Source organism: Heterodontus francisci, chromosome 13 (assembly GCF_036365525.1).
Source record: "Heterodontus francisci isolate sHetFra1 chromosome 13, sHetFra1.hap1, whole genome shotgun sequence".
NCBI classification, from domain to species: domain Eukaryota; kingdom Metazoa; phylum Chordata; class Chondrichthyes; order Heterodontiformes; family Heterodontidae; genus Heterodontus; species Heterodontus francisci.
Window position 1 is genome coordinate 15,240,095 of NC_090383.1, and position 24,798 is coordinate 15,264,892.

At 43.1% G+C, this 24,798-nt stretch overlaps 1 protein-coding gene across 4 annotated transcripts in view; it reads right to left on the minus strand.

Annotated features, from left to right (window-relative positions):
• Positions 1-20,495: 20,495 nt before the first annotated feature.
• The window catches only part of kiz (kizuna centrosomal protein), a 218,049-nt gene continuing 213,746 nt past the window's right edge, over positions 20,496-24,798 (minus strand). For 3 of the 4 annotated variants that reach the window (XM_068045741.1, XM_068045740.1, XM_068045743.1), the window contains one exon: positions 20,496-20,662. In XM_068045741.1, coding sequence (XP_067901842.1) covers positions 20,556-20,662 — 107 coding nt within the window. In that variant the 3' untranslated portion in view covers positions 20,496-20,555. The remainder of the gene's footprint in view (positions 20,663-24,798) is intronic. The other variant, XR_010976293.1, reaches the window with a different exon arrangement.

Here is a 24,798-nt window from a genome sequence, read left to right on the forward strand (position 1 = left end):
GGACTGCAGCCCAGCCGATGCCATGGACCCGAGAGAGTGGGAAAGTTTGGGTTGCCTCACCAGGGGGATCGGTCATGCCCTGGTGAGGCTAGGGTGGTCGTTTGGGGGGAGCGGGGTGTTTTGGATCCCGGGGGTGGGTTGGGAGGCGGGGGCGACCCTCAATCAGGCACTCCTGACCTCCGTAAACTTGTCCGGAGGCAGAATCGGGGCCGGTAGACCTCCCGGAGTCTGTGCTCAATTTTACGCCGCCCCCACGCCACCATCCGTCCCACTGGGACGGCGTAAAATTCCGGCCATTGTATCTCATGTCCTTGGTCCTGAATGGCTGTTGCCGGGTAACCAGGATACACTCTTTGACTCACAGTCCCTGGAGCTTGCTGCCTTAAAGCAGCACTGATCCTTTTCCAGCCTTAAGGGCACACCGCATACTTCCCAGAAAATAAAAAAAAACTACAGGATCATAACACTGTTTACAATGCTGTCATCTAAGTTGTCAATAAGTATGGTGAATAGTTGAGGCCCTGACATAGTAGCCATGTCCTGTCAGAGTACCTGCCCATTATCCCTACTTTCAGCCTCCTGCCAGTCAGCCAACTCCTAAACAGGTCAATAATTTGCCCTCAATTCCATAAGTTTCAACTTCAGTTAACAGCCTCTTATAAGGGATTTTATCAAATGCCTTCTGGAAGTCCATATAAAAAAAAAAATCCATAGACATTCCACCACCCACTGCTTCAGTCACCTCCTCAAAAAAATTCAAATAAGTTCATTAGGTATGACCTACCCTTTACAAAATGGCTCTCTCTGATCAGCTGAAAGATTTCAAGGTGTTCAGTCACTCCATCCCTAATTATAGACTGTAGTAATTTCCTGACAACAGTTGTTAGGTTAACTGGTCTATAATTCTATGGGTTCCCTCTCTCACCTTTCTTAAATAGTGGAGTGGCATGTGCAATTTGTTAATCTAAAGGAACGGTTCTTGAAGCAGCAACCAGTCTGCTTGGGTTTTAAAAAACAGCAGTCTAGCAGTAGAAGCTTTCTGCAGGTTCCAGGGTTTCCCAAAACACAGGAGGCAACAGGAACCAGTCTGGATGCAGGAATTCTTCAGAGATAGGAGGCAATAGGAATGTGCCACCTTTCAAATACAGGATTTCTTTTCAAGAGATGCAACTCTCCTTTACAGAGAGAGATCTTTTTCTCCAGTCAGGTCAAAGCAAAGATTTCAAATCCTGCTCTTTGTCCAACTCACTGGCTTTTAAAAGTCCAAAGTGAAAAAAACCTTCCTGAACATGGTCACATGTCCAGACACAGTGGGCTGGATTTTACCAGCCCCTCGACGTCGTGAATCCGTGGCGTGGAAGCCTGTAAAATGTTTGTGGGAGTGGCCCGCCATGACCCACAACAGCGAGAAGGCCCCGCCACATATTACCAGCGGCGGCGAGGCCTCGGTACAGCACCTCCCCCCCCTCCCCCCCCCCCACCAACAGCTGGGCCTTCATTTCAATATTAAAATTAGCAGAATAAATATTGAAATGAACTTACCTGGTCTCAGCGGCCGTCCCACAGCGATTTTATGGCCGCCGGCCACAACTCGCATGCCTTCGGAACACCGTATAGAGTTCCGAGGCGAGACACTGGTGGGGAGGGGGGGAAGGACTGAAATAATCAGGGCGGGGGGGGGAGGGGAGGGAGGAGCAGTGAGAACATTTTTTATTGGCTGTAGGGATGGTGGGAAGGGGTTGAAGGGCAAAAGTGACGAGGTTGGGGGGGGAAGGTTCAGGATGGGAATAAAATTAATGTGTCAGATTGGCAGATAAAACAACCATTGGAGGGTTGGGAAAGGGCCTCCAGCTTTTGATATTTATTTAAATAAACAAAGTACTGTCTCTTTAAACATTCAAATTTTTGTTACGGGCTTGAAGCCCTTTAAATATGGTGCAGTGCCTGCGCGGTGGCGCTGGACTCCATTGCTAGGGACAGAGCAGCCGCCCCCTCTACATCATCGGAGGTGGCCAATCCGCCCCCTCCATTAAATGACCCCCCATGCAAAATATTGTGGGGGTTCAGCGGCGGCATTGCCATGTTGGAAGGCCCCTGGTTTCAAAGCACGCCACCATGAAGTGCGGTGCGCTAATAAAATTCAGCCCAGTGTCTCCAGTCTCCCTTGTCATTCAAAAAAGATCAAACCCCTGTGGTTTCCTTGAAATTGCTTGCTTTTCTGTCCTTGTACAAGTTCAACTTCCTTTCAAAGCACCTGTAAAGTTCAGCTTTTGTTATGAACTTTCTTTCAAAACATTGCAAAAATTCCAACTATTTGCAGGTGTTTTACATGTCCACTGAAAATCCTTTTTTTAAATACACTGAATTCTAAGATTTTAATATAAAAACAAAACCTTGTAACACACGTCATCCTCATCCCACAGTCTCTTCTGATTTACAAGCTGCAGATAATGTAAGCATACACCTCTTTCCCATTCTGCTACCCTCAACACAACCTTACCCTTTTGCCTTTTTCCTTTCAGATACCAATGGGATGCAACTTTGCCAGGCAGTGGAGAAACACTGAACAGTGATGAAGAAGTCACAACACCACCACTTAATGTCACACTTGTAGCCACCAGCTCAGATACTGACACTGCACGTATCTTTGCGGATAGATTAGAGGCAGGATCTTCATGTAGTGAGATACTGGGCATGAGTGCACTGCAGCTAGGATAAGGCCCAAGGTTGGCACTGATGCCAGCTATCCAGAGGGCGAGGTCACACACAGGTTCTGCCGCAGAGGGGTCAGATGAGGACTTTGATGCGGCAGCCTACAGAAATAAGATGATGGGTATGCTCAACAAATGCTTAGTGCATTGGGAAGCCTGTCAGCAAGCAAGTGTTCAATGTGAAGGAGCATGGAAGAGTCCAGCAACAACTTGGCACAGGGCTTTGCACAGAGCTTGGAGCTGATCCTTTCCAGTGTGGAAATGGTGGCCAATTCCATTCGTGCACTTGTGGACCCAACCATGATGGTCAATGTTGCAACTTCCATTGCAGCACAAACAGCAGCCACCCAATGTCTGAGTGCTGCAGTGGAAGCTCAGATGGCTGCCATCAGGGTAGTGGATTATAGTGTTCAAAGGGGCTCGCAGGGTGTCACAGCTGTCCAGCCATTTCCACCAACAGATTATTAGGATTGCTGAGGCACTGCTCTGAGGGAGTGGCAGTGACTCCATGGAGCAAGAACCAGCTGTTCTCAAAGAACAAAGAACAAAGAAAATTACAGCACAGGAACAGGCCCTTCGGCCCTCCAAGCCTGCGCCGATCCAGATCCTCTATCTAAACATGACGCCTATTTTCTAAGGGTCTGTATCTCTTTACATCCTGCCCATTCATGTATCTGTCTAGATACATCTTAAAAGACGCTATCGTGCCCGCGTCTACCACCTCCGTTGGCAACGCGTTCCAGGCACCCACCACCCTCTGCGTGAAGAACTTTCCACGCATATCCCCCCTAAACTTTTCCCCTTTCACTTTGAACTCGTGACCCCTAGTAATTGAATCCCCCACTCTGGGAAAAAGCTTCTTGCTATCCAACCTGTCTATACCTCTCATGATTTTGTACACCTCAATCAGGTCCCCCCTCAACCTCCATCTTTCTAATGAAAATAATCCTAATCTACTCAACCTCTCTTCATAGCTAGCGCCCTCCATACCAGGCAACATCCTGGTGAACCTCCTCTGCACCCTCTCCAAAGCATCCACATCCTTTTGGTAATGTGGCGACCAGAACTGCACGCAGTATTCCAAATGTGGCCGAACCAAAGTCCTATACAACTGTAACATGACCTGCCAACTCTTGTACTCAATACCCAGTCCGATGAAGGAAAGCCTTCTTGACCACTCTATTGACCTGCGTTGCCACCTTCAGGGAACAATGGACCTGAACACCAAAATCTCTCTGTACATCAATTTTCCCCAGGACTTTTCCATTTACTGTATAGTTCACTCTTGAATTGGATCTTCCAAAATGCATCACCTCGCATTTGCCCTGATTGAACTCCATCTGCCATTTCTCTACCCAACTCTCCAGTGTATCTATATTCTGCTGTATTCTCTGACAGTCCCCTTCACTATCTGCTACTCCACCAATCTTAGTGTCGTCTGCAAACTTGCTAATCAGACCACCTATACTTTCCTCCAAATCATTTATGTATATCACAAACAACAGTGGTCCCAGCACGGATCCCTGTGGAACACCACTGGTCACACGTCTCCATTTTGAGAAACTCCCTTCCACTGCTACTCTCTGTCTCCTGTTGCCCAGCCAGTTCTTTATCCATCTAGCTAGTACACCTTGGACCCCATGCGCCTTCACTTTCTCCATCAGCCTACCATGGGGAACCTTATCAAACGCCTTACTGAAGTCCATGTATATGACATCTACAGCCCTTCCCTCATCAATCAACTTTGTCACTTCCTCAAAGAATTCTATTAAGTTGGTAAGACATAACCTTCCCTGCACAAAACCATGTTGCCTATCACTGATAAGCCCATTTTCTTCCAAATGGGAATAGATCCTATCCCTCAGTATCTTCTCCAGCAGCTTCCCTACCACTGACGTCAGGCTCACCAGTCTATAATTACCTGGATTATCCCTGCTACCCTTCTCAAACAAGGGGACAACATTAGCAATTCTCCAGTCCTCCGGGACCTCACCCGTGTTTAAGGATGCTGCAAAGATATCTGTTAAGGCCCCAGCTATTTCCTCTCTCGCTTCCCTCAGTAACCTGGGATAGATCCCATCCGGACCTGGGGACTTGTCCACCTTAATGCCTTTTAGAATACCCAACACTTCCTCCCTCCTTATGCCGACTTGACCTAGAGTAATCAAACATCTGTTCCTAACCTCAACATCCTTCACGTCCCTCTCCTCGGTGAAGACCGATGCAAAGTACTCGTTTAGAATCTCACCCATTTTCTCTGACTCCATACATAACTTTCCTCCTTTGTCCTTGAGTGGGCCAATCCTTTCTCTAGTTACCCTCTTGCTCCTTATATATGAATAAAAGGCTTTGGGATTTTCCTTAACCCTGTTTGCTAAAGATATTTCATGACCCCTTTTAGCCCTCTTAATTCCTCGTTTCAGATTGGTCCTACATTCCCGATATTCTTTCAAAGCTTCGTCTTTCTTCAGCCACCGAGACCTTATGTATGCTTCCTTTTTCCTCTGAGCTAGTCTCACAATTTCACCTGTCATCCATGGTTCCCTAATCTTGCCATTTCTATCCCTCATTTTCACAGGAACATGTCTCTCCTGCACGCGAATCAACCTCTCTTTAAAAGCCTCCCACATATCACATGTGGATTTACCTTCAAACAGCTGCTCCCAATCTACATTCCCCAGCTCCTGCCGAATTTTGGTATAGTTGGCCTTCCCCCAATTTAGCACTCTTCCTTTAGGACCACTCTCGTCTTTGTCCATGAGTATTTTAAAGCTTACGGAATTATGATCACTATTCCCAAAGTAGTCCCCTACTGAAACTTCAACCACCTGGCCGGGCTCATTCCCCAACACCAGGTCCAGTATGGCCCCTTCCCGAGTTGGACTATTTACATACTGCTCTAGAAAACCCTCCTGGATGCTCCTGACAAATTCTGCTCCATCTAGACCTCTAACACTAAGTGAATCCCAGTCAATGTTGGGAAAATTAAAATCTCCTATCACCACCACCCTGTTGCTCCTACATCTTTCCATAATCTGTTTACATATTTGTACCTCTATCTCACGCTCACTGTTGGGAGGCCTGTAGTACAGCCCCAACATTGTTACCGCACCCTTCCTATTTCTGAGTTCTGCCCATATTGCCTCACTGCTCGAGTCCTCCATAGTGCCCTCCTTCAGCACAGCTGTGATATCCTCTTTGACCAGTAATGCAACTCCTCCACCCCTTTTACCTCCCTCTCTATCCCGCCTGAAGCATCGATATCCTGGGATATTTAGTTGCCAATCATGCCCTTCCCTCAACCAAGTCTCAGTAATAGCAATAACATCATACTCCCAGGTACTAATCCAAGCCCTAAGTTCATCTGCCTTACCTACTACACTTCTTGCATTAAAACAAATGCACCTCAGACCACCACTCCATTTGTGTTCATCATCTGCTCCCTGCCTACTCTTCCCCTTAGTCACACTGACTTCATTATCTAGTTCCTTACAGGCTTTCGTTACTACCTCCTTACTGTCCACTGACCTCCTCATTTGGTTCCCATCCCCCTGCCACATTAGTTTAAACCCTCCCCAACAGCGTTAGCAAAAGCACTCCCAAGGACGTTGGTTCCAGTCCGGCCCAGGTGTAGACCGTCCCATTTGTAATAGTCCCACCTCCCCCCGAACCGGTCGCAATGTCCCAAAAATCTGAACCCCTCCTTCCTGCACCATCTCTCAAGCTACGCATTCATCCTGACTATTCTTTCATTTCTACTCTGACTATCACGTGGCACTGGTAGCAATCCTGAGATTACTACCTCTGAGGTCCTACTTTTTAACTTGGCTCCTAACTCCCTAAATTCTGCTTGTAGGACCTCATCCCGTTTTTTACCTATATCATTGGTGCCTATGTGCACAATGACAACTGGCTGTTCACCCTCCCCCTTCAGAATGTTCTGCAGCCGATCTGAGACATCCCTGACCCGTGCACCTGGGAGGCAACATACCATTCGGGAGTCTCCTTTTCGACCACAGAACCGCCTATCTACTCCCCTTACAATCGAATCCCCGATGACTATAGCCCTTCCACTCTTTTTCCCGCCCTTCCGAACAGCAGAGCCAGCCACGGTGCCATGAACCTGGCTACTGCTGCCTTCCCCTGGTGAGCCATCTCCCTCAACAGTATCCAAAATGGTATACTTGTTTTGGAGGGAGATGACCGCAGGGGACTCCTGCGCTGCCTTCCTGCTCTTTCTCTGCCTTTTGGTCATCCATTCCCTTTCTCCCTCAGCAATCCTAATCTGCGGTGTGACCAATTCGCTAAACGTGCTATCCACGACCTCCTCAGCATCGCAGATGCTCCAAAGTGAGTCCATCCGCAGCTCCAGAGCTGTCATGCGGTCTAACAAGAGCTGCAGCTGGACACACTTCCTGCACGTGAAGGAGTCAGGGACATCAGCCGTGTCCCTGAGCTCCCACATTGAGCAAGAGGAGCATGACACGGGTCTGAGATCTCCTGCCATTTTTAATCTTAAGCTTAACTTAGTTAAATGAAAAAGGAACAAAAAGTTTTTACCAATCACACGATAAAAAAAAAGAGAAATAGAAAAAGCCTTACCTTATCTACACACCACCGAGTCCTTTTTTTTGGTTAGAGGAGGAGGGCGGGTGGGAGACACTACCCGTGTAATGTCTCGGGTTCAGAAACGGCCCAAATATATAGGGTTTTACTTACCCAGCAGCCCCCTGTTCTCCGCCGAAAACAAAAGGAAATTAAGTTTACTTTGAAACTGACCTTCCCAGCTGATCACTCGCTCGCACTCTCTGCTCCCGAATAAGCTGCTGCAATGAAAGGCAAGTTATTTTAAATGGCCCAAATATATAGGGTTTTACTTACCCAGCAGCCCCCTGGTCTCTGCCGAAAACAAAAGGAAATTAAGTTTACTTTGAAACTGACCTTCCCAGCTGATCACTCGCTTGCACTCTCTGCTTCCGAATAAGCTGCCGCAATGAAAGCAAAATGGTATACTTCTCTCCCAAGAAGACAGCATTTGTCCTCCATCCCTGCCACTCCCCTTTCTGTTGTCTGTCAGGCAGCAGCCTGGACTGCTGCTCCCAATGCTGAGCTGCTTCAGTCCATAGATGGGCCTTCAAAGCCCAGAGCTGCTTGAGGTCATCCTCTAAGGCCATCTGCAATCTTCCTCACTGAAACTCAGCAGTCTTCCATCAACCATCTGCAGCCACTGGGGTAGCACTACATAGGAGCACTAAGGCAGGCACAAGCACACAGAAGGCAGGCACTAAGGGAATGCACAAGGGTACACTTATATGGCATGAGTTTATCTAAAAATTTGGTTTGGAATGTTTATTTTGTTGTGGCATTTATTTTTGCATTGTGGTCAAGTGGATGCTGTGATGGTCACGGACAGAGGGAAGGTCAAATGTTGGGCTGTTAGGGAATCATCTGAGCCTTTTTCATAGACTATTTACTTAACAACAAAGGTATTTCACTGGATACTACATCGGTACTAATAAAATGGTTTTACACGGAGTTACCACTCTTTTTAGTGATTTCAACCTGTTGTCATCCCCAAACCTGAAACAGGCAGAACTGTCATTTTCCCGACCTTACTTCGGTCTTCCTTACTTAAAGAATCCATGTAACACCTTAACCAGTCCATTCCACATACCGTGGACGTACATCCACTATCTAGTACAGCGTAATTAAATGAATCTGCGACTAGGACACTCATTACTGGACTGAAACTTCTCGTGACCGGTACAATTCCTTCTGATTGATCAGTAGCATCATCCGAACCTTCCACATCATATGTGACATCTCAAAAACCCTCTTATTCCTTTTTGGACAATACAACGCATAATGATACTTTGAGTCACATTGGAAACACCTGTTGACTACCCCTTGGTTATTCCTGGGGTTCATCCTTCTGCCGTAATTGCCCAATTCCTGCCATCTGTTATAACGGCCAAAAGGGTCTTTATCCCCATTCGTTTTGTTTGTGATTCTCCTTTCTTACTGATGTTTGGGTCCCATATTTGAATGGCCTCGAAATGCTGCTAGCATTGTATATTCCACCTTCGGTCGCACTGCTGAAGAGCCTATTTGTGCCATGAAAGTGGCCGGAAAGGAATGTTTTCCCCAAAAAATTTTCAGGGCATCAGACATCTAATCAAAAAGTGTATCTCTTTCTTTGAATCTAACTCAGGTTAATACCAAGAGCCTATCCATTTTCGATATCCTAGCACAATCCAACAATTTGAAGGCAAGTACTGATTTAGGAATTTCCAAGTAGAATCGCTGCAACCTTGCATATAGTCAGTTAAACTCCATACTATATTCTTCTATGGAAGAACCATTCACTTTTCTAAATTTATCAAAGTCCGACCATGCCTCATAGACACTCAATAAGTCATCTTTCATATAAATTTTATCCATAAATTTTATGAGATTGTACAAATCCTCCTCATTGTCCAAATGATGAGCCTCTAGCTCCAAGAACACTTTGCTCCTGATCTTGCTTCTGGCGGGAAGTGAAAGTGCAAGGGCCATTCTTTGCTTCCTTTTTGGTAAAGACCGTAACCCGTGTCCATAGATCAACTTAAGTCTTCCATTAATGGTAAGGTTCGGCTTCACCTAATAGTGGTGGAAAATCATATCCTGACAATCATCTTTCTTCAAAAAAGAACTCCAATTACAGCCTTCTAAAAAAAAACTCCAATTCTAATCTCCTGTCTAAAAACAAATCTTAGTCTCCAATCTTCACTTTCAGGCAACCATCCTCTGCTACCATTGTTAGTGAAACGTCCAAACCTGTTTGTGAAGAAGACACTGAGACTAGGATACTTTGTTGGAGACTGTTTATTGCTTGCCATGGAGCTTACTTCTCCACTCCTAACACTCCAGCCAGTAAGATAAAAGCAAAATACTGCAGATGCTGGAAATCAGAAATCAGAAAGTGCTGGAAATACTCAGCAGGTCTGGCAAATCTGTGGAGTGAGAAGCAGAGTTAACGTTTCAGGTCTGTGACCTTTCATCAGAACTGGCAAAGGTTAGAAATGAATTAGGTTTTAAGCAAGTGAAGGGGTGGGGGTTGGTGGGGAAGAGAACAAAAGGGAAGGTGTGTGATAGGGCAGAGGGCAGGAGAGATTAAAAAGCAAAGCTGTCGTGAGACCAAGGAAAAGAGAGTGTTAATGCTTGTGGTGAAAGACCAAGCTTTAGTCCAGAGAGAGTGTTAATGGCAGAATAATGAGCAGCTCTGTCTACATGAAAAACAGGCACATGGATAAAAAATAAAATAAAATAATAAAAAAGAAAATATATAAAGGCCAGTCATGCTGTGAAATTATTAAACTCAATGTTCAGTCCGCAAGGCTGCAGAAAGCCTAATCGAAAGACCACGTGCTGCTCCTCGAGCTTGTGTTGATGTTCACTGGAACACTGCAGCAGGCCAATTCTTACGTAATTCTTAGGTGTTTCCAGGTTTGGTGGGCTGACTGACTGAACTGATCTGTATATCGGGTTCATCCTTTAGGTACAAGTTGTGTGCGTGCAGGTGATTAGCTGTGTGGCAGCCTCCATTGAGAAATGGAGGAGCTGGAGGTCAATCTGCTCTGTTGAAACACCAGTGAATGTGTTGCATACATAAAGCATGAGGTCTAATTACACCTACTTTTTTTGTCCCATCGTGAACAACTCCTCTTCTAAATTTCCAAAGAAATCTCCATCCTGCCCACTTTGGTTGCTGCAAATGGAAGAAATCCCATTGTAACAAATACAGTTGGAAGTAAATTAGTACAATGCAAAAAAAAACACACACAACACCAAAAAAGTTAATGCACCAATAAAAATGTTAATAGCAATACAATAATACAGAACCAACAATATGTAGTACCCACCTTCAAGAATTCGTCTACAGACTAATTTGGGCCTTGAACTTGGATTTGCCTCTTCTTTCTATTTGCCCACCATATTTTTTGACCACATACATTTTGAAAGACTGACAAATATTTGATACCTCCATTTGGTTTTTCTGAAGACTGGAGGAATTTTTGAACCTTCTCCTTGTGAGTTAACTGTAAGAAGTCAGAAGGTGTGGGGTTTAAGTCCCATTCCATGAAATCTAGGTGCTCTAATGCAGTATTTTTTTATTTAGAGATACAGCACTGAAACAGGCCCTTTGGCCCACCGAGTCTGTGCCGACCAACAACCACCCATTTATTCTAACCCTACAGTAATCCCATATTCCCTATCACCTCCCTACACTAGGGGCAATTTACAACGGCCAATTTACCTATCACCTGCAAGTCTTTGGATGTGGGATGAAAACCCACGCAGACACAGGGAGAACTTGCAAACTCCACACAGGCAGTACCCAGAATCGAACCCGGGTCCCTGGAGCTGTGAGGCTGCGGTGCTAACCACTGCGCCACAGGGCTGCACTCTCTTTTGGATGAGATGTTAAACTGTCTGTCCTCTCAGGTGATGTTATGACCTCAGTGAGACTAGTAACATTAAAAAAATGAGATATGAACCCCCAGACCAATTCAAATTACACAAGATAATTTCATGTTTTAAGACTTTTATTATAACTAAACTAAAAGAAATCCCCATTAACGAAATAGTACTTTTTAAGTAGCTGATACCGCAAATTACAAAGAAAGCTATTTTCTTTATTTATTAAAATACTTGAAAAACTCAGACTACACTTACACATTATGCAGTCCTCTTTGATGGCAAAATCTTTGTGGTTAAAAGTCCCAAGCTCACCCCCAGTTGCAATGAGTTGAATCTCCTTTCTTAAAATCAAAGTCCTCTTCACTCACTTCTCCGAGAACTTTCAACCTAGATGTCTGTGAATTAAGGGATCTCTGGTGATCCTGTTGGGCTTTTGCTTGTCTGCAAACCTTAACTTTCAGAACAGGTGCAAGTCTTTGCAACCTTTCGCTGTATCAGTATTCCCTGAGAGCGGGTGTTCCCTCTGTCTCCCTTGAGGTTGCCACCGTTGGTTATCTTCCTTTCTTACAGGCTGCTCTGAGGCTGCCACCACTGGTTCCCTTTCTCACAAACTGTCTGCCTTCAGAAAATCCGTTAAAATTATCTGGAACCAAATGTCAATAGCTTATTATCCTTTTCCAACATGCAAAGTCCAGAAGTTTGGTTTCACAGAGCCACCTGGGCCTTCTATTGTTTCCAGGTGTTAACAGATGCCATGCACATTTGCATCCTCAGAATCACTGACTCCTTGTTTATGATCCGAAAGTCTCGGAGGGTGAGACCCATTGTTCTTCAGGTGTTACCCCTGAAGTTTCTGCCTTCCAAAAAAGTCTTTGATCTGTGTTCTCTGTTGTCCTGGTAATCAAGATTTCTGTCTAATCTTTAAGCAGAGTGGATGTGAGGTCACCTGGCTTCTCAGATTCCATATTAAACTTTAAAAAAATCACAGTTTTTAGAGCATAATCATGTTACAAAGTTCAGCATTCATAATAGGTTGACGTAATGGATGCCAAGGCATTATTTTGAAGAAATGCAGTGGAGTTCTCTCCAGTGTCCAGACCAACCATCCCTCAACCAGTGTCACTAAAATGGATCACAGCAAAATTCTGCAGATGCTGGAAATCTAAAACAAAAACAGGAAGTGCTGGAAATACTCAGCAGGTCTGGCAGCATCTGTGGAGAGAGAAACAGAGTTAATGGCTGGAATTTTACGGCTCCCCAACGAGTGGGCTGATGGCAGGGAAGGGGTTGGTGCAAAATTTAATGGAAGGCAGGGGAATGCTGTTCCCAGCGGCAGCCAGAAACAGCCCGCCCGCCCGAGGCCAATCAAGGCCCTTAAGTGGCCAATTAACTGGCATTTTAGCCCCGGCCAGGGAAGGGGGAGGGGTGGCCGGCAAAGGCCCCAAGAAACCTGGCGGCCTTCTTGTGGACTGGGGGGTCCCTCCTGAGCAGGCACCCTGTGTCCCACGGAGGGCTGCCCCCGAAGCCCCAACCATCCCCCCTTGCCTCGACAGGACCCGGCCAATTGTCCCCAGCGAGGCCCCAAAAACTTACCTGCTTTCCGGAGCCATCCTTCCTCTTCCTGCCGTTGGCTGGATATAGTCCCAGCAGCACCGCTGGAAGCAGTGGCGTTGCTGGGACTAAGAGCTGCTGGCCGGCTGATTGGTTTGCCTCAAGCAGGTGGAAGTCCCGTCCCAGACCAATTAAAGGCCTGGGGAACGAAAAATCCCAGCGTGGCTCTCCAGGCCCAGTGGAGATGGGCTCACCACCAACTTTTCAGCCAGTGGGCGTGGCCTCCCACCTAATGTTAAATTCCGGCCAATGTTTCAGGTCAGTGAGCTCAAATTAAGTGTTGTTTTCTTCGTTCCTTGGTCTTCAGAGAAACAAGACAAGCCATTATCCCAAAATCTCTATACAAGTGAAACATCTCTAATAAAATATTTTTCTATAATTTTATTCTTTTTCTTCATGCAAGGAAATGCTTGGGCTTAATTTAGCAACTGCCCACAGTAGCATGAGTAAATTCAGGAATACAGGGGAGATGGTGGCATGGTGGTACTGTCACTGAACTAGTCATCTAGAGGCTCAGGCTAATTCCCTGGGGACATGAGTTCAAATCCCACCACAGCAGCTGGTGGAATTTAAATTCAATTAGTTTATAAAAATCTAGAATTGAAAGCTAGTGTCAGTAATGGTGCCGTGAAACTATCATTGATTGTCAGAAAAACGCATCTTTTACTCATGTCCTTAAGAGAAGAAATTCTGTCGTCCTTACCTGGTCTGGCCTCCATGTGACTCCAGACTCACAGCAATGTGGTTGACTCTGAACTGCTCTCCAAAATGGCCTAGCAAGCTACTCAGTTGTCAAAGGCAATTAGGGAGGGGCAACAAATGCTGGCCTTGCCAGTGACACACAGGTCCCATGAAAGAATGAAAAAAAATTACTGCTAAGGAACTGTACAGAACAAATCTTATCACTCCATAGCACCTTAAGCTGTAGCATTGCTGAGAATGTCTTTCAAGCAAGATACTGATTAAGGTTATGACCCTGAACAAAAAGGTAGGAACACTGTGATAAACTGCATCTCACTCTTTGTGATTTGCTGCATCTCTTCAACACCCTATCCTCCTTCCTAAATTTTCCTCAGATATATTTTAATCCTTTTATTTGGGTTTATTTCAATTGTTTAAGGTTCAGTTAATTCTACTACATTTTCCAGTTCTAGTTCCTCATAATTTTGAGCTCTTTTAACAAACTTGTGCTAAAAGAAGCTAAAGAGGAATAAGATGAGTCCAGTTTGTAGACAGTTAATAGAGAACTGCAAAATTTGCTTTAAAAATCTTTCTGATGTTGAATAGATTCAGCTTCTTCTCTCGTCTGACAATATGTCCTTGAAAATTGTTCTGTACATAGAAAGTCAAGAGCCCTGTCTTCAGGCATTGTCCTTCAAACAAAACATTGCCTTGACAACATGAATCTCGATCAGTTCTTTTCAAATAATCCATTATCCCTTTTATGCTCAGAATTTACTGAATAGATATTGCAACACAGTTTACTATTTCATAACTAGCGCAGCACTTGAAAAATAAAATAATAACTATTTGTTAATGAACTTGTTAAGGAACTGTCATTGATAGTGAGCAAAAACACAGCATAACTTTCCAGCCAGGGTTAGATACTGAGTGATAACTTTTATCGCACAATTGTCTTTTTGCTGGCAATTTTACATCCTGGTTACTGTTGAGAGTGTTTGTTACTTTGGCATTTATATTACAATCGCATATTTTCCAGTGAATCAAGCACATTGCAAACTCATTACCACACAATAAAATGAGTTAAAGCATCCATTAAAGGTGGAACAGTTAAGATGAATCATTTATATCATATTTGTTACTATTCCTTTCAATTATTTTTTAGCAGCTTAAACAGCACTCACTCCTTTATCTGCATTGAAATCATGTAGACCTCTGGCGGCATTGCTCACTGTGAACTGAAGGTTATGCTGTTGCTTGGGTGTGTGAGTGGGGTAAGGATTTGAAAGGAAGTTTGTACATTATCAGCTCAGCAAAAGGGAACTAAGTGTTTTTAATTGGTTCCTAGAAAATACGTAGTAATTTCCTTATCTGTTGCAGTAGAAAATGCGTTCTCCTCATATATCAGTTACTTAAATAAAAGTTCTCTGCACAGCTCACAGGAAGGAAATAGCTCCTTAGCTAGGATATCAAATTGGCATTCAATCTCATCTGTTCAGTTGTAGATTTTTAATCATAGCAGTCAAGAAATATAAGGATGACATGAAAAGATTAATGCATTTGCGTCTTTCCATCTGTGCCAAATACCTCTGCATTATAATAATTTAAAATTAGAGATTTTATTCAGATACTTCTTCCAAACTTGAATAATGGCTGACCCTACTAAGGTACGAGGCTAACCAATATCTTTTTATAACAGATTTGGCAACCTAGCTCAAATTAGAATCACAACGGATAAACAGCTGGACTCATGCAGCTTGGCAGGTCTTGTGTGTCAAGTCACTATCAGAAAAGTGTCTAATCTTCAGAGTTTTGCTACAGGTTTGTTTAAAGTTAACAGCTAATTAATTAATTCTTATATGGTTCACTGAGGTTTAACTATTAGCATTATAGCAATATTTTACCCTGGTAATAACATAACCAGAAAACACATTGTTGGGTACATCACAACTCAATCCAGGTAACTAAAGGGATTTAGGTCTGGATATTAACAGGGGGTAGGTTGTGGGGGAGGGGGGGGGGGGCGGGTGGGGGGAGGTGCGGTTGGTGGATGGTGGAGTTTCACACAGGAAACCCCAAAATCCACAGCATGAATCTTTTGTCCTGGTCAGGTTCTCGGCCCAGAAGTCAGCCGAATTGACAAGCTTGGCTTCGGCTGGGGAGGACTCCGAAGCAGGCTGCAGGAGCAGGTCCGTCCGATCTACAATCCTGGGGCAGAGGGTGGGGTCCCATCCTGGACCCCCAAGGTCTTTGTACGGGAGTGGGTGGTGGAACTGGGGAAAGCATTCCTTGTCCTCTTGGCCCACAAGCAGTGCTGTAAAGACACTTACCTTCTCCAGGAAGCTGTCCTCGCCTTTCCTTTAGTTTCTGGGTTTCTTGAGACCTGGGAAACCCAGCAGATCGTTATTAAACTTGCAAAGCAGCTTAAATCAGAGACTGCCAGCCTCATTTTAATATTTAAATTGCCAACCTGCCTCCTGCCCCTCTCTTGTTAAACCCAGAAGAGGGCAGGTTTGAGGCAGGTTAGGGTTGGGTTTCAGATTTTTAAAGTTTTAACATCTGACTCGACCTCAAACCATCCATTTTTGAGTGTTAAAATTCACCCCTTAGTCTCAACTTTCAGGTCTTTCCTTAAAGTCCCTAAATTCTTTCAGCCTATTCTGTGCCAGCAGACTGCACTCTCAGTATGTAATTAATTTGGGTTGCCATCATCATTGAAAGTGGAAGAGCATAAAAGACAACCATGGAGCTATGACCAGTTGTAATATTTTCTAGTTTTCTTCAGTGCTTGCCCCTTCCAATATTCCTGTTTATGTCCATGTTGTATAAACAACACAGGTCACCACATGATAGCCGTGTATGTAATTTGATTGTAATTTATACCATGAATACCATGTTTGGCTTTTAGCAAACTTCAAATAAGAGAAAAGTCATGACAGAGGCAAACTTTATAACATTAGTAAGTGTTTCACGAGCTTGGGAATAAACCTGTTGCACTGATTAACTCTGTATCCTACTCCACCACAGAGACCACCCATTTTGACCTCTGTAACATCATCCACCTCTGCCCTTATTTTAGCCCTTTCACTACAGAATCCCTTACCTACACTTTTCTCACCTCAGCCTCAACTATTACAATGATTTCCTGGGTGGGGTCTCATCCTTCACCCTGCATAAACTTTAGCTCATCCAAAACTCTACTGCCCATATCCTATCTGTTTCCAACACTCACCCTGTTCTCACTGATCTACATTGGCTCCCAGTTGCCCAATACCTCAAATTCAAAGTTTTCATAATTATGTTTAAATCCCCACATGGCTTCACCCTTTCCTATCTCTAGAACTTCCTCCCTTCCCTAAACTTTAGATTCCTTTGACTCTGGGCTCTTGGATATTACATTTCTTTTACCTAATCATTGGTGCCAGTGCCTTTCAACTATTTAGACTCCATGCTGTGGAACTCCCTCCCTAAATCCCTCCGCCTCATTACTTCCCTTTCCTCCTTTTAATACCCTGTTTAAAACCCTAGTGTTTGACAAAGCTTTTAGTCACCCCTTCAAATATCTCCTTTTATGGCTTGGCATCCATTTTTTGATCATACCTCTGCAAAGCGACTTGGGATGCATCTCTGCATTAAAGGTACTATATAAATGCAAATTACAGTATCCCAGTATCCATCATTAAATCCAGATATTTAACTCCCTATTTAAGGTCAAACATTGGGATCCTCTAATGTGAACAATAGAGTCAGTGATCGAGCCTGAATTTGCTGTGAGCCTGGCCTGTTGGAATTCTTTCCATCTGCTGCTCCACCTGTAAGTTTTTAATTCAAGTCAATTGAAGTAGCTAATTTAAAGCAATGCCAGTACAAAATTAATGTTTGTATTTGCTAATGTTGGTCAGAAGAACTTTACTACTCTATTTCGAATGGTCTTTGGATGGAGTGATACATAGAGGGAAAAAAAGAGTTAAGATTAGAGATAGAGGAAAATTGAATGTGAGACAAGAGCAAAAAAAACATGCAAGTGTAAACTGGCTAAATAATGCATGGAGTAGGAAAACTAACACATTAGGCTGACTATTTAGCGAATAAATCAGAATTAACCCTTTCAGAATATGATGGACCTTTACCCCTTTGCTCTCACCCACAATTTTGACCACTTTATGGAAATATGGGTTTGAAAGGTATTTGGAGAAAATGGTCCAAAAGAATTATGAATTGCAGCCTTGCCTGAAACAGGGGATTTACCTTAAAGTGCTACAATTGATAATAGGTTTTTCCAGATTAATGAGTTTTTTGTTTATTCCTTTGTCTAATTTACAACCTCTTTCACTAACTTATAATATTGGGCCTTGGCAGACTTTAATTTAATTTCTTAGTTTTCGCAGTCCACAGTTACATTCATTCCTCTAATTAAAGTAGTAAAGAAAATAATGTTGTGAGAGTTGATTGCAGTTACTAAGGCTGTTATATTCAAACACTGCAGGATAGGCCATTAACTCAGAGATCAGAATTTTGTGATGAGGCTGGAGACAGAGTTAAGAGGGGCACAAGCACCATCTTGTGCCTCTACCTATCACCAATACCACTGGGTAGGTTGGGGGGAGTATTGGAGAAAACGTGATTGGATGAATTCTGCTGCAAGTTCCTGTTTGTGTGGTATACCCAAGGGGCTTGGAACCACTCTCAGGATGCAAGATTCAACAGCGAGCATCTACATAAGAATATAAGAAATAGGTGTAGGCCATAAGGCCCCTCGAGCCTGCTCTACCATTCAATAAGATCATGGCTGATCTGATCGTGGCCTCAACTTCACTTTCCTGCTTGTCCCCCATAACCCTTGACTCGGTTCTCGTTCAAGAATCTGTCATCTCAGCCTTGAATATATTCAATGACTCAGCCTCCACAGCTCTCTGGGGTAGAGAATTCCAAAGATTCACAACCCTCAGAGAAGGGATTCCTCCTCATCTCCATCTTCAATAGGCAACTCGTTATTCTGAAACTATGCCCCCTAGGTGTAGATTTCCCCCATGAGGGGAAACATCCTCTCAGCATCTACCTTGTCAATCCATGGTAGGTGAATGAGGAAAAACTGTATAAGGAATGTGGACCAGGACGTCACAGTTTCTACCCAAGGAACACCGGGGTAAAGTAATTGTCAACTGTACCTTGTTAACTGGCACTCAAATGCTGTAATGTATTAAGTCTTAGATCAAATAAAAACCACTATTGTTACCAATACAGTGTTAGGTTTAGACAATTGTGCTACATACCATAACTAAAGCCCAGCATGGCATACAAGCAACAGTTTGCATGTTAACAGACTGAACGGGACACCAAAAACATCCTTTTAATATGTAGCAAGGTACGGTGAATTAGATTTGCAGCGTAATAAATATATTTCTTCAAATACCAGCACAGCAGCTAAAGGGACATTTACTGTTAATTCCAAATAATACTGATAGTTGTGATTTGACCAGAATCTAACTATTGTAACTGTACAAGTCGTCGAAAGAGATTGCGTACTCTGTTTTATTGAACCATGTCCTGATCTATTTATGATTAAAAAGGCAACTACTGTGACAGAAATAACTAATTAATGCATTTCATTCTTGTAAACTTCCTTATACTGGAATCTAAACTCCATTTAGATATTCTTGTAACAAAAAAAATCATTCATTAGAATCAACACTTGACATTCAGAGAATCATCTTGACATTTGAAGATTACAACAAAAAACCTTTGAGCAAAGCAGGGCAAGTGCAAATGCTTTGCCTTTTAATTTGCATCAGCATTAGTAATATATATTACTGGCATGTGGTGCAAAGAACAAAATTGCCTTTTATGTATAATGCATTCTTAAGAACATCCTGTTCAACACACAACTGTGTTCAAATTTCAGTAAATTCCCATTTTTCAACACGTGACAATGACCCTTTTGTTTCTTTTTTAATCAACATATTTTATGCATTGTGCAAACACTTAGCAGGGTCACTTTATTATAACACAGCCCGCAAACCCTTATATTGACTGTGAGAGGAAAATAGAAAAGATATCTTGCTCTGTACAAGGATGACTTTTCCATTCACATGCACACCCTGTTATTGTCAATGAAAGAGTAAAGTAGAAATGATCCTCCTCATGACCAATACTTAGCCCTCAATTAACATAATTAAAATGGGTTATCTGGTCACCATCTTAAAGCTGTTTGTGGGACCTTGCTGTGCGCAAATTGGCTGCTGCAATTCTTACATTCAACAATGACTACCTGAAAACTACTAAATTAGCCATAATGTTCTATGGATATCCAAAGGTCAGTTGGAATGGGGTGGAAAAGAAAATACTGAAGCACTCAATGCCTGCAAAAATGTGCTCACAGTAAAGAGATTCTCCCCTCTCTGAGTACCAGCTTCATACTTATCTAAATATTATCTTGAGTCATTCTTTTGAGAGTACCCATATTTAGGCACACTCAGGAAGGCTACACGTACATTTGAGCAGGTATTGCATGTGGAAGCAAATACATAGCTATGTCCTGTTGCTCTTTAAAAAGTTAGGTTTCTGCATACTTGACAGTCTCCGGACTGAACTCATTAAATTAAAAATAATTTGTGTGCTGTAATTGTACTTTTAAGCCATAAAAGATGCATTTAGTCAAAGCATTTATAACTTGGAGAATGTGACATGCCTAACAGAGGAGAAAGCAATATTTACTCAGTGCTGCAAGGTAATACATGCTTTGAATTAATGCCTTCTTTGTGTATAAGTATAATTATAGCACAAATTATGTTTGTAAGGGATATATATGAACTGAATGCAAATATCCATTACAGTCTGTAGGCTGTTAGAATTTGCCTCATCCCAGCAAATCTCAGCAACTGTAATATTGCAAATGACCGAAAGATTCTCTCTGGTTACCATACTCTTTTTTTCCCCACGACTATCCAATGTAAAAAAACTAATGGACAGGCAATTGTAGTGAATTTATATTACAATAAGAAAATTTATTAATTTTCAACTGAACATCTCTGCATTCAAATCCTGGTTATATTATAGTGCCCCTTCTGGCAATTGGATAGTCAAGTTTTGCTGTTAAAAGAAATCTTCAAAATCATCTCTATCCTCAAGTACTTCTGAAGTCTGCGGACGCAGAATTGCTTCAATATCAGATGCACTTTCATCAGATTCACCCCAAAATGCTGTAAGAATAAGAGACAACATCTTTATTCACTGAAGGGTCAGCTTGTCCTCTCATTTTATCTATGTGGCAAATAATACATGCAATCTTTACCTTTGATCTTAGCTCATTTTGCTTATCAAGGCTACAGAATAATAAATAAAAAGAGCTGCAAATTTTTAATGCAAAACCAGAAGATTTCCTGTGCATGTAAGTATGCTCTTAGAGACTGATGCTTTAACATTGCTATTATTTGTGGCTTTCAAATGTTCCATGGAATTTAAAAACGTTAATGTTAAAGTTTAACATACAGTTTTAGCAGCTAAAATGCACAGAAGTCAACATTAACATGCTAATGACTTCAATGACATCAGCAGTTGCGAATTTGCAATTCATTATCCATTATTCAGAAAATGCTGGTTCTACAATGAAAGAGGACTATAACAATACTTGCATCAGTTTGGATTCTCACCTAATTTAGCATCTTTGGATTATTCTCTGGTTGAAAATTTAATTTCAAAATGTATATTAATGTACTGCATTTCATTAAAAAAATTGTGGCTAATTTTGATCTTTTCAAGCAAAGGTGAAAATTTGAATTTAGACACAGTAAAATTATTTTGCTTTATGTCAGTTCATTTATGTTCTCTTTGCATGGGAGTGAGATGTCAAAGTCTAACATCATATGCAGTATTATTCAGGGACATAGCTATAGTGTTTGTGCATTATAACATTTGTTACTGTTCTGCTAAGATTTGGCTTTTAGCTGGGGTCCCAGGCCACCAAGGGTTTTGTGAGGGAATTTCAGGGGACCCAAAAATCTTCAGATTTCTTTCTATCACTAATTTTCTGTTCTTGATGATCTGTTATAATGTTATTTCTGTTGTTGTGCATCAATAAAAACATTTTCTGCAATAATATTGATTTGGTTAGCTGACGTTGTCTCTCCAAAGTTTGATAAGAGGGAGAGAGTGTGTCAGTATTCGTATCAGGTCACTGGGATGGTGTTAATATTGGCTCAGGGCCCCCAATGTAGAAAAGTTTACATAGGGGACCCTCTGCTAATACTAACACCATTCAATTTATTTATTTAGCATTGCTTCTTTTTTCAGCATGATAATGCTTCAAAACTATGCTATGGCCTCTTGGTGTTTTAATGACCAAGGTGCGGCTTAAGTTTTGCTTAAAATCTTAAAAGTCTAAATGTAGATTCTATTTTCATGCATTGGAATATATGGTCCCACGCCAACTAATTAAAATCCAACTACAAATTTATGGCAGCAAAATACCTCAAACATAGCAGAACCCACACAAAGATTAGAAAGGAAAGAATATATGAGGCATGCAATATTAAAACAAAAACATACATACACAAATTCCAGTAAAAAAGCCTCATTACTGCTACCAAAACAGATCGACAAGTAGCACAAGTGCAATACAGTGATATACCATTTTATAAAACAATAATTACTCGATATGTAGAACAACAGATACTCAGGAGTGAATCATAGGCTGGAGTCTAATCAAAGGATTCAGATGATTTATATATAGAATAGCGGATAACTAGCAGGTGGTCATAAGTTGAAATCTAATCAAGGGCTTTGGGTGGTTGATATATAGAATAACGTGCCCGAGAGTAAGTTACAAGCTGGAATATAATTGATGCATTTGGGCAGTTTAGAAACCTGGGATTAAGTTACAGGCTGGAATATAATCAAAGGATTCAGGTGGCTGATATATAAATTGACAGGTGCCTGAGAGTAAGTTACTCACTTCAGAGTACTGTCTGCAGTTTGGGTTCCACACCATAGGAAAATATTGAGGCTTTAGAGAGGTACAATGCAGATTTACTAGGACGCTGACAGGCAAAGAAGAAGACAGACTCGAAAAATTGGGTCTATTCTTGTTAGAATAGTGCAGATTAAAGGGCAATATAACAGATGGGTTTAAAATCCTGAAAAGATGAAATGGGCTAGATAGAAGCTGACTGTTTCCAGCAGTTGAGCAGTCAAGAATAAGGAGCCAAAGACACAATATTAAATGTTAAAGATATAGAATAAAAGGCATGAGAAACTTCTTCACATAAAGAGTTCTGAGGCTGTGGAATTCACTTTCAGGCTTAGTGACTGAAATAGAAAATATGTCAAAATTCAAGACTGGATTGAATAGGTAGATTAAGGAAAAGAGTTGAAGGGATATGGAAACAGAGCAGGTAAATGTGATTAGAACTATTTGTGAAAGAAATGTCCCGTTTCCATATTGTAACTTTTATGTAGAACTCATCCATGCTTTTGTTGCTCAATATCAGGGAATAATTTATTCTTTAGAAAATGTCAATCTCGATCATGCAGCTTTGATCCTTTACAGAAATGCTGTGAGCAATTATATGCCTTCTCAAATTTTGTGAAAGGTAAAGATGATGCGGACTTTCATTTTCTGATAGTATCTAGTCTCAGCATTTTCCGGTCAGGTGTAATGGTACTCACATGCAGATTAGACTTTCCTCTAGATGGCGCCAACAATGTGCCTAAACGCGAGTTCATAACAGCACCACTTAAGACAAGAGCATTCCCTGGGCCGAGTTTTGTTCTGCTCCTGGCATTGGGCTCTGTGGCGGGTGGCTGGAAGATTGGAGCGGTAGCGGCCCGTCACGGAACCAGACACCGGGATTGCCGGGGAAGCTCCATGGCGGGCCCTCCACCGCTCTGCGATGGGACCCAAGTTTGTATAAGTTATCATGTACCCCATTGCGATTGTACTAGCAATTTACAATCTTCAGCTGGACATGTGGCATTCATGTGCCTTCACTCTCGCGTTCTAGCAAAGCTGGCGCCACCGAGGCGAGAATCTTTGGAGCCTGTGAAGGCCGGTAAGTACTGTCCTGCTCTCCTCCGTATTCTTTGCAAAACCTAGTTAAATCGTCTGATGGGGGTCGGAACTCTGCAGCCATGATGGGGGTGGGTGGCAGGAAGGGTATCAGAACTCTGCATCCATGTTGGGGGCGGTGCGGGAATCCCGCACCCTTGTTACGTAAAGGGGGCCACTCTGCCCCCATTGCTGGATGGGGGGGTGGTGGGAATGGGGCTCATCCTGCATTCGGGCACCTATGTTTGAGGAGGGTGGCGAGGCAACACTGGAAGTGGATGAGCCGTTTATGTCCGGGGGGTGGGGGTGGGGGGAACAAATGTGAAAAGTTATACGCTCCTGTTGCCCAATGGTCCACTGCAGGCAACTGAATGATATTACGGTGGTCCGGCTGCCTCGCTCTTAAAATTAATACGGGCAACGTCATGCCATATCATACGGCTCATGCCGGTGCACAGCTGAAGCTTGAATTTACACAACTCTCTGCCCTGATAGGTGCCATTGACCTTGTGAAGAAACTAAGTTTACTGGGAGCACAGAGATGGTGATGGTCCGCCCTGTCTTTCTGAATCCTCATGCCATGATGAGGCACATCCGCCAGATGCAGAACCAAGAGGCAGGTGCTGCCACATGGAAGCTCCCAGATGTGAGCAGCAGCAGCCACCAAGGAACAGATTAGCTCAGAGACACCGGCGGGTCTATGGGACTCGGATGACATAACTGCAGATGTCGGAGCAACTGTGGATGACCAGAGAGGCGGTCACACATCTATGCACACTGCTGAATACTGATCTGCAGCCACTGGGCTTTGGTGGTCACCCAATGCCTGTGGCCCTCAAAGTGACACTGACCCTAAACTTCTATGCCTCTGCAACATTCCAGGGATCCACCAGCAACTTGTGTGGGGTCTAGCAATCAGCAGTACACTGCTGCATCAGGGAGGTCACCGATGCCTTGTACAGGAGGGCCGGTGACTATATGCACTTTGGGATGGACCCTGACAGTCAGCCCGAGAGGAACGTTGGATTTGGGACCATTGTGGAATTCCCACAGGTGCAAGGAGTCATTGACTGCACGCCTGTGGCTCTCAAAGCTCCCACAGAACAACCAGCTGCATACATAAACAGAAAGGGCTTTCACTCGCTCAACGTGCAACTAGTTTGCGACCACAGAAAGCGCTTCCTGCAAGTTTGTGCCCGCTTCCCAGACAGCTGCCGTGACTCCTTCATCCTGTGCCAGTCCCAGGTGCCGCTGCTGTTCACTCCACCAGCTCAACCTCAGGGGTGGATTCTT